General features: G+C 45.2%; 1 protein-coding gene across 1 annotated transcript; it reads right to left on the bottom strand.

Annotated features, from left to right (window-relative positions):
- Positions 1 to 460: 460 nt before the first annotated feature.
- On the bottom strand, positions 461 to 10,454 carry LOC139434514 (zinc finger protein 79-like). Its single transcript, XM_071204456.1, has 3 exons — positions 10,428 to 10,454; positions 9,744 to 10,325; positions 461 to 2,476 (listed from the first exon to the last, which is right to left on the bottom strand). Exons 2-3 carry the CDS (start codon positions 9,991 to 9,993, stop codon positions 1,185 to 1,187), a joined length of 1,542 nt encoding a protein of 513 aa, XP_071060557.1. The 5' UTR covers positions 9,994 to 10,325; positions 10,428 to 10,454; the 3' UTR covers positions 461 to 1,184.
- Positions 10,455 to 10,755: the final 301 nt, after the last annotated feature.

Raw genomic sequence — 10,755 nt, 5'->3', positions numbered from 1 at the left:
AAGAGCTGGAATATTAAAAAATTAAAAATACAAACTCTTTTGGCTCCTTCCTGTCTTTCTACTGGGTCTCTCTTGGCTTTGTACTGGCTATCTTCTAGCTCTATTCAGGTTTTTGGAGTTTTTTTCTAGCTCTATCCCTGATAATTTTCAGAACCTGAAGGCTCTATACGGACTATCTTCTGGTTCTCCTCTGGATCCATCCACTATCTCTTGTCTCTCTCCAGTGAATTACACTTGTGTTTCTGGAGCAGGTAAAGCATACAACTATACTTTCAGCATTATCGGAGCACAAAGAAGAAGCTTGGATGAAACACAGCTGACTTCTAAACAATGAACACCCGCAATTTAGAAGAAATAAAGTTGGGCTTTATGCGTTCTAATATTGCAATGCAAACCCTTGTTGTAATGAAAGTAATTAAGAATAATTTAGTAATTGAATGCTCATTTCAGTAGATTTAATCAAACAAAACATAAAAATATTGGACATGGCCTCAAGACTGTAACCTCTTCACATTCTGTTGAAATAGTCAATTACTAGCCATATCTTACACATTGCTGTTTTGAATCATTACAATGTGGATAACAGTTGAACTGGATGGTCCATTGTAAAGGTCAGTCCACCTTAAATGAGCAGTGGGTGATCAGCAGGTGAAAGGCAGGACACGGGAACTTGGTCCTGAGGAAATGTAACGATTATTAAACAAGAAATAGTCGAGTCAAGGGGTCAAGGAAATGAACATTTGTGATTATTAGCGAATCGGTTGCAGGTGGGTGAAATCAGGCTTAGGGAGTAACGTATTACATGTAACGGCATTAGGTCATCAGGATACAAAATAGGCAAATGTATTCCCTTACAGTTACAGAAGCAAAAACAATCAGATTTCAGGTACATTTATGTGAAAAAGGGCTCATTAACGGGAAAGCAATGATACAACACATTTAGAAATCAAGAACTATACATCAAATCATCCTATATCTCTATATGGAAACTTGGAGCTCTCAATCCAAAAATAAAATGGTTCATCATTACATTAACGTATACATCAGAAAATCAGTATGACAAAAACATTAAACATATTGTCCACTTATATTGATAAAGATGGAGTTCATTTAAGTCTCATTGTGCAACATTGTTAATCCAGTCAGACAGATTTTTCTCATGTGTGAACTGTCATAAGACTTATTTATTGTCCTCCATCAGCTTCTGTTTCTATGTGTTCAGCTGAGCTGCTGATTGGAGGCTCTGCCTCTCCGTTATCCTCAGTTTGAATTTCATTAAGCTGTGAGGACTGACAACCAACACACTTGTGTCTTTTTAAATCACTACACCATTTAAATCTTTTGTCACAAACATTGCAGCTGTATATTCTCTCTCCTGTGTGGACTCTCATGTGTGCCTTTAAATTTCCACGCTGTGAAAAAGCTTTCTTACAGACTGAGCAGCTGTGTGGTTTCTCTCCTGTGTGGATTCGCATGTGTTTTTTTAAATGTCCACACAATGCAAAATATTTGGTACAAACTGAGCAGCTAAAGGGTTTTTCTCCTGTGTGGATACTCATGTGTATCTTTAAGTCTATATTCTCTGAAAAAGCTTTCTTACAGACTGAGCAGCTGTGTGGTTTCTCTCCTGTGTGGATTTCCATGTGTCTCTTTAAATCTGTATTCTGTGAAAAAGCTTTCTTACAGACTGAGCAGCTGTGTGGTTTCTCTCCTGTGTGGATTCTCATGTGTCTCTTTAAAACTGTATTCTGTGAAAAAGCTTTCTTACATACTAAGCAGCTATGTGGTTTCTCTCCTGTGTGGATTCTCATGTGTGACTTTAAATGTTCTCTCCGCAAAAAAGCTTTCTCACAAACTGAGCAGCTAAATTGTTTCTCTCCTGTGTGGATTCTCATGTGTGCCTTTACATTCCTACACTGTGAAAAGGCTTTCTTATAGACTGAGTAGCTGAATGATTTATTTTCAGCACTACGGCTTGAATCACTGACAGATTCAAGTCTATTTTTCAGTGAGTTTGTGCCTGACGCAGGTTCTCTGGTCTTTTTCCAATCAGCACTGTCTTCAATGTCAGGTTCAGAAGAGTCTCCAGTGTCAGGTTCAGAAGAGTCTCCAGTGTCGTCCTCAGTCTTTGGTTGTAAACTGCTCTCTAGATCTGAGTTCCTGGCTGGTTCTGGTCCTCGACAGTCATCTCCATCAGCTTCTGTTTCCATGTGTTCAGTTTGTCTTTGATGAGGCTGTGAGGACTGAAGTTTCTCTTTATCATCTTCACTCTTCACAGGGTCAGGAGTGAACGTGGACTTGGTGATATCAGCCTCCTCCAGCTTCTGAAGCTGCTCTCCCTCCTGACTGATCCTGAGTTCCTCCTGTTCCTGCTTAATGTGTGGGAGGGGCTCTAGGTCCTCCTGGTCCAGACTGGTGCTCCACTCCTGCTGGTCAGGGAGAACCTCTTCTTTAACCACCTCCAGCAGCTGGACATCTGCAGGAAACAGGAATCGCAGTCAGAAAAAACGGTTAAAAATCTAATCACCATTACAATGGGAGACATTTTGCAGCCCTAATTAATGCCTTTGTTTTTACACTTTCATATCATCTTTCTTAGTCCCACCTATTGTATATTTTTGTTCAATTCACCTAATGTAGCCCAATCCCTTTCCACTTACAGTTAAAAATGAAAAAGGTGGGTTTCTTCTGGTTTAGCACTAGCTGCAATGTAAACAATGAATTGTATTTGGAATCGTTAACAGATACACTACGCCTATAGAATGGTAATACTCTACTACTAATAAAAATCCTGCATTCAAACCTTATTTAAGTAAAAGTATGCAAGTATTAACAGAAAAAGGTAAAGCACCTTCTTATGTAAAAGTAATGATACTGCAATAACATTTTCCCCGTCCGTGTTTTATTTATGATGTTTCTTGATATTTGTCAAAAGTATTAAAATAAAAACAAAAAGTTATGATATAATAAAAAATATAATTAAAAAAATAATAAAAACGTAAGACAATTTACAAAATACACATCCTGTAACAGTTTTTAGAGTATAGCAGCCAGGTATATATTGCACAGTTATTAACGGCATAAATATATATTGAACATATAGTACATAGTTGGTTGGTGTTAAGCCCGGGAGCCCCTGGGGGTGGGGAGATCTCTCTCTCCCACATCTGTGTGTGAGGGGGCGGGGGCGGTTTACACACACATGGCTGCTACATGCATGCAACACACACACGGTGGAGATGGCAGAGAGAACTAAGCGCCCCAAGGTGTGGTTAAACTTTACCCATCTTGAGGTGGACAATGCTCGTTGCCAAAAGTGCAATAAGAGTTTAGCATTTAAGGGGGGTAACACGAGCATTTATCTAAACATCTTGTAAAAGTGCACCACATTCAGACGGAGAAATGCACCGTTTTACTGTCTTTCTGGTAGCTCTATAGCCCCATCCACGAGTAACGTTTCCACGTCAGGTATGTTATGTATGCAAGCAGAAACACACGGAGTGTTTACCTTAATATTCCTCCAGAAGAAACGTTAGGCCTTTTGCAGCATACCTGTATGCTCTTTGCAGTAAATACTTTTTTTATTTGTACAGTTCTTTAAGTTCACATTATTTACAATTTGTTTAGTTCATTACCTTTTTTTCTCTCAAAATAACCGATAAGAGTATCGTTAATGGACCAGGGAGATAAGCGGTATCGATAAAAGTAGTATTACCGTTAAAACCTTAACGATACCCATCCCTAATAACAAACTAAATAAAAAGGTTAATGCCCTGAAGTCTTCTTCGCTGCTTTTGTGGCAGACTACAGTGCCACTTACAGGCCTGGCATATGTACTACAGCGTCTCCAGTGCTTTCGAGCGACAATGGCTGGCCGTGGCCCAACCCCACATTCCCATGATAGGTGGAGAGTTGCCCATATAGGCGGAGCTCCTCGTTCCTGACGTCAGAGAATTTGCAAATCTGTATCAGTCTGTATCAGATCCGTTGCAGCCCCGTTTTTAGAGATTTGGGTATGGAGGAAAAGAGAGAAGGTTGTGCTTTCTGAGACTTAGTGAGTTCCCTGACACAACGGGGACACATATTCATGTATAAATGACGTACAAATGTGCATTTTGCATGATAGGTCCCCTTTAAAATAAAAGTAAGCAAGACACTACTTCTGAATTCATTATTGAATTGCGTGCATAACAATGCAATTAATCGCAGAAAATCATTCGATTAATCATGATTAAAACGTTTAATCGTTGCCCAGAAATAATAAAAAGTGTTACCAATGAGTTTAAAGCAGGGGTGTCCAAACTTTTTTCACAGAGGGCCACATACAGCAAAATATACAAAGGACCACTCATAGAGGTGAGGTATATCAGCTCATCAGTTAAGTTATAAGTTAGCAACATGTAGGTAAATTAGGCTTGATACATTAATATGCTTTAAGAAAAAACCCGCCTACTATACATCACAGCTCTCTATAGGGTTTCATTTATCTTGTTGGCAGCTCATCCCTTAAAAACAGAAGTCTCAGAGTGATTATAATAACATGAAATATGAAGGGTCTATTTCAAGCTTGTTATGTAAATAAGTTATTAGGCTTTTTTGTATCAACTGTAGAGCCGATGAAAGGGAGTCAGAGGCTGTGTTCAGTATGGAACTCCACACTTTATTTTCCATTAGCATGAAGACAAGGTAAGTACATCTGCTTGCTACTACATGTCAAGCTAGTATTACAACCTACACACGGTACCTTCACTCACTGGTCCGTGTTGCAACACACAATAATACCATGGTGAATGATGTCCCATAATGTGCCCCCACACAAGCCCCCCCAGAATTCACCCATAAACAAAGTCTGTGCGGTGAGGAGGAACGACAGGCCGGCCACCACGACTCCTGAGCACGGAAGCCGGGAAAGCAACCCCCATAGGGGCGGTCTCCGGAAGAGGTGGAACCTGAGCAATGGGTCCCAATTCAGTGACAGGGATTAAGGCCGGGGGGCGGGCGCCGTGCAAGCACCACCGGCTGGTCCAAATCCAAGTGGGCAGGCTTCACCTGGTCCACCGATACGCACTCAGACTTACCCAGGTCGACCACCAGGTGTTTGTCCCCGTGTTCCAAAATCCGGAAAGATCCATCGTAAGGAGGCCGCAGGGGACCCCTGTGCGCGTCGTGCCGGATGAAGACGTGCCCCGCCGAGCGGAGATCCGCGGGAACCCGGGACACCTGAGTACCGTGTTGAGCAATGGGAATCGGTGCAAAAGCCTCAGCGGCGTCCTGCAGGCAAACCCGCTGGGCCGACGCCGACCAGGCAGTTGGCGCGTTAGGGAGGAAATCCCCTGGAACCCTCAGCTGCTGACCGTAGACCATCTCAGCCGTGGAACACTGCAGATCCTCCTTAGGCGCGGTCCGCAGACCCAGCATTACCCAAGGCAGTTTGTCGACCCAATTGCCGTCCTTCAGGCCGGCTCTGAGTGCTGCCTTCTTGGAGCGATGGAAATGTTCACAGAGGCCGTTAGCCTGAGGGTAAGGCGATAGGAAAAGCCCTGAGAGGAGAGAAATTGACCCAGCAGGTTGATGTTGACGTGGTCAAACCTCCTCTCTGGCACCAGGAAAAGCTCCAAAGGGGCCTTCGTGTGGCGGTGCACCGTAGCGCGCTGACAAGCCACGCACCAGCCCAAGTCCTCACGTCCTTTTTCAGCCCCCGCCAGACAAACTTCGCGGCCACCAAGCGCACCAAAGGCTTACCGCCGGGGTGAGACAGGTCGTCCTCAAAAACGGAGCGCCTCCAACTGGCGGGAACGACTGGCCGCGGAAGGCCCGTGGAGACGTCGCAAAGGAAAGTATCGCCCGCGTCATCGAAAACCACGTCTTCCAAGCGCAGCCAGAGTCCAAGGAGCTCTCGGTCAAAACCCCTGTACCTACGTTCCCTGGGCGACAGATGACGGCTGAAAAAGGCGAGTGGCTGCCAAGCGCCCTCCACACACTGCTCATGCACTGCACCAACGGCGTAGTCTGATGCGTCTGTGGTAATGGAGATGGGAGCCGTGGATGATGGGTGCGCCAACAGGGCCGCCTGAGCCTGCGTGGTCTTGACCTCCTTAAAAGCTACCTCAGCATCCGCTGTCCAGTCGATCTCCTGGATGGGGGCCTTACCCTTCAACGCCTCATACAGCGGCCGCATAATGTGGGCGGCCCGGGCGATGAAATGGTAGAAAGTCACCATCCCCAGGAACTCACGGAGCGACCGGGCTGTGTGCGGGCGAGGAAACGCCGCAAAAGCCTCAACTTTCGCCGGCAGGGGTGCTGCACCGCCTTTGGCGACGCGGTGTCCGAGGAAGTCAATGTCAAACACCCCGAACAGGCACTTTGCAGGATTGATTATCAACCCGTGTTGGCTGAGCCTCGTGAAAAGGGCTCGGAGGTGGGACAGGTGCTCTTCCACCGAAGCGCTGGCGACGAGAATGTCGTCCAGGTAGACAAACACAAACGGCAAGTCCTGCAGCACCGAATCCATCAAGCACTGGAGCGGCATTCTTGAGCCCAAAAGGCATCTGCAGGAACTCGAACAACCCAAACGGCTTTATCACTGCTGTCTTGGGAATGTCCAGGGGATGCATGGGCACCTGGTGGTATCCACGCACCAGGTCCACTTTAGAAAACACCAGCGTACTGGTCAGAAAAGTCCTGAATGTGCGGCACTGGGTAGCGGTCAGGTGTCGTGGCGTTGTTGAGACGGCGGTAATCCCCACACGGGCGCCAACGGCCTTATGGCTTGGGAACTATGTGCAGAGGAGAGGCCCAAGGACTGTCAGACCGGCGGATGATACCCAGGCGTTCCATGGTCGAAAACTCCGCCCTCGCTACTGCAAGCTTAGAAGGGTTCAACCGCCGGGCCCTGGTGTAGACTGGGGGACCTTCGGTGGTGACGTGGTGCTCCACCCCATGCTTGGTGGTGAGCGCAGAGAAAGTGGGCTGCGTCAGGTCTGGAAATTCAGCCTAAGAAAACTGTCCGCCCCCGACAGCGAGCCCGACAGCCTGTCGTACGCCGCCTTGCCAAGGGAGGAAAACGTCAAGGCATCAACCAAGTGTTTATTTTTAACGTCCACCAGGAGTCCATGAGCACATAAAAAATCTGCCCAGAGGAGGGGAAAATAAATATCTGCGTCACAAAATCCCAGCTGAACCGCTGTCATCCAATACACAAACACATAGGCCGTACGTGCGGATGGGGCCGCCATTAGCCGCCGTCAACCGCGGTCCGTGTCCCCCTCGAACGACGTCCTCTCTCGACGCAGGAACCACACTCCGTTGAGAGTCCGTGTCAAAAAGAAACAAGCGTCCTGAGTAGAGATGTCCCGATCCGATCACGTGATCGGGGATCGGAGCCGATCACGTGATTTTCCAAAAATCGGGGTTCGGGATTTTTTTTATTTTTTTTTTATAAAATATCTTTTTTAAATGTAATGTTACAAAACAAAAATGACCATGTTCACGTCTTAAAGTCATCCTGAGGACTTAGTTTTGGTTTAAAATTACACAACATCATGTATGTGTTGCTTTCTTTGGGCTTGTTTTCATAGACCTGGTTGCTTATTTCTCTCAAATCTGGCAACAGAGTGGGCGCAGTGTCTAATAGTAGCAGTAAGCTAACGAGAGGCTACGTTCAGCTGGTGACTCGGGAGTCGGGACGGAGAACATTTCAGGAGTTTGGAAGTATTATAAAATTGAAAGCGAAGGCAGGGTGACAGCCAGATGCAATGTTTGCAAGGCGGAGGTTCCGCGTGGTGGAAAAAACAGAGCTACGTTCAACACGACCAATCTAATACGCTACCTGAGAAACAAACACCAACAACAACACGACGAGTACACAGCGGCCACTCAGGTAACGGCACAGAAACAACCGACCCTTTCAGAGACTTTTAAAAGGAAAGAGAAACTGCCCCAGAACAGTGAAAAGGCCAAACAATAACAGCCAAGATAGCTGAATTCATCGCGTTGGATGACCAGCCGTTATCTGTTACCTTTTTTTTCTCTCAATGCATTGCATAAAGATCGGATCGGGAAAAATCGGTATCGGCAGATTGTCAAAATCAAATGATCGGAATCGGATCGGGAGCAAAAAAAGGTGATCGGGACATCCCTAGTCCTGAGAAACTGTAGCTAACGAAGAGAAGCCTGCTCAGGCCGCCAACGCTCAGGGCCACTACTGAGCGCCAGCTCTCCCATTTCCCGGAGGTTTGTAACGGCAGGGAGCGATGCACTTCTTCGCCCTGGCCCCGAACCGCACGTGGTAAAAACACTCCTGTGTCCCCGCACCGTCGCGGCCTTCTTAACTGGTGAGGGGGCACTGAGCGTCACAGCTCGCGCCTCTGCACCGGTCTGCTGGGTAGCCAGGAAAAAACGGTCGGCCTCTTCAGCCAACTCCGGCAGTTTAACATAAACATCGCGATCAGCCATGTTCATTAAGTCTTCGGAATCACGAAACCGTCAGGGTCACCAGTGTAGAGCCGATGAAAGTGAGTCAGAGGTGGTGTGTTCAGTATGGAACTTTATTTTCCATTAGCATGAAGACAAGGTAAGTACATCTGCTTGCTACTATATGTCAAGCTAGTATGACAACCTACACAAGGTACCTTCACTCACTGGTCCGTGTTGCAACACACAATAATGCCACGGTGAATTATGTCCCATAATAATTTTAAGTGGGCTAATTAACACATTAATACTACTGTGTAATATATGTGTACTGTTGGAGCAAAGCGTGGTCCGGGCTCAATTCCTACCACCGTGTGATATACGTACCACGACAGCCAGTCAGGAAGAGAGCCCCGATTATGAACATTGGGACAGCTTAAATACAAATTCTGTGGGCGGAGTTGTGTCGCTTGCTCCTCCTCAACTATTTGTTATTGGCAATTCCACTTCTGGGCGAGCCCTAGACCGTGAGCTGGTAGTTCTCCATTGGCCACTTTCACTTCTGTGTGGGACCCTAGGCAATGAGTCAGCATTTGTTGACTCTGTCTGGTGTGTGTGTGTGTGTGTGTGTGTGTGTGTGTGTGTGTGTGTGTGTGTGTGTGTGTGTGTGTGTGTGTGTGTGTCTAAAAAAGGATGTCCAGCATATATATAGCCACTACAATGAACACACACATATGCAGCATTCCAGAGGCTTGAGCTGTGTGCAAACAAGGACATCCACCATATATATATAGCCACTACAATGAACCCACACATATGCAGCATTCCAGAGCCCTGAGCTGTGTGCAAACAAGGACATCCAGCATATATATAGTCACTACAATGAACACACACATATGCAGCATTCCAGAGATCTAAGCTGTCTCCAAATAAGGACATCCGCTTGGCTCACATCTTACTCCAAATACAAAAGTTTTCACTTCTCATATCTCCAGCTTCTTGTTCATATAAACTGCTACTATTAAACACAAAGTAATTAAGTACCCACATATATAAAAACACACTTCTTATATATCAGGTGACATAATAAAATGCATCTACCAGAAATACGCTGTATTAAACCTTCTGCTGTAACACTTTACTTCAGTACATATATATTTAAGAAGTACAATATAAGAAAAGCACAAGTTTTATTTGTGGGCCATATTTCATTATACTTTTTGAATTAGCTGAGGGCCAATTCAAAATGGCCAGCGGACCACATTTGGCCCCCTGGCCGTAGTTTGGACACCCCTGGTTTAAAGTGTTAATTAAGAGTAAAGGGAACAGACCTGCTCTGTGTATCCGAAGCTGAGGCTGTAAAACAGCGTCCAGTAGTTTCTGGAGTCTCTCGTTCTCCTCTTTGGAAAGAGACAACTCCTCCTCGAGCTCTGCTATCGTTTTTTCAAACAGAGCAAATATCTCTTCAGCAGCAGCAGTGAGTCGCTGCTTCTTCAACGACAGCAGCATTTGGACTTTACTCATGTTTCCTAGATCACCTTTTCCTGCAAACTCCGTTAAACACACCGTTTCTCTCTCCATCAAACTCTCAATCTGACTAGTGTTGCTAACGTGTTTCAAGCTAACATGCTAAACTAGCTCCTATAGTCCGAGGTAAACGCTCCATTAAAAAGAGCACCGAGTTCATTCGGAGGTTTATCCAGACACACAGATGATGGATCAGTAGAGCTGGAGCTCACACACACTTTATCGGGAACACAGAGAGAGAGAACCGTAGCGACGAGACGCCTCCTCGATCCAGGTTAGAAAGAGATTATTCTTCTTCTTCTCTTTTTTAATGGCGGATCGCAAACAGCTTTTAGTTGCATACCGCCACCTACTGTACATGAGTGTGAATCATCATTTCATTCCATCTTTAATAAAACAAAATAAGAAAAATAAGAAACCATTAAATAAATAAAACAAAACAATCATCCATGATCTATTCTAACCTAATGTTAAATTATTTTTCCTACCCCAGTTTCCCTCAGAAAGTGCCTTTCTGGTAGCTCTTACTCCCTCTCCTTCTGTTCCCAACATGCCAACCACACTCCACTCCCTCTCTGCCTCCATATCCTTTAGTTTTTGTCTTTCAGCTTTATAAATGTCACAATGAAATAATATATGTTCTACTTTTTATTTTACTCCACAGCTCCCACACTTGTCACTGTCACTTTTCCCCATGACATACAGCGTACCATTCAATGCTGTGTGATTTAGTCTGAGTCTAACTATCATTATTTCCTCCCTCTGTTTCTTTCTTTATAAATATTAATTGTGATTGTCTTTTGATCTTTATGATAC

This window comes from Pseudochaenichthys georgianus, chromosome 9 (assembly GCF_902827115.2).
Source record: "Pseudochaenichthys georgianus chromosome 9, fPseGeo1.2, whole genome shotgun sequence".
Classification (NCBI taxonomy): Eukaryota; Metazoa; Chordata; class Actinopteri; order Perciformes; family Channichthyidae; genus Pseudochaenichthys; species Pseudochaenichthys georgianus.
The sequence above is the reverse complement of the archived record's forward strand: the minus strand, read 5'-3'. Positions and strand labels throughout refer to the sequence as shown.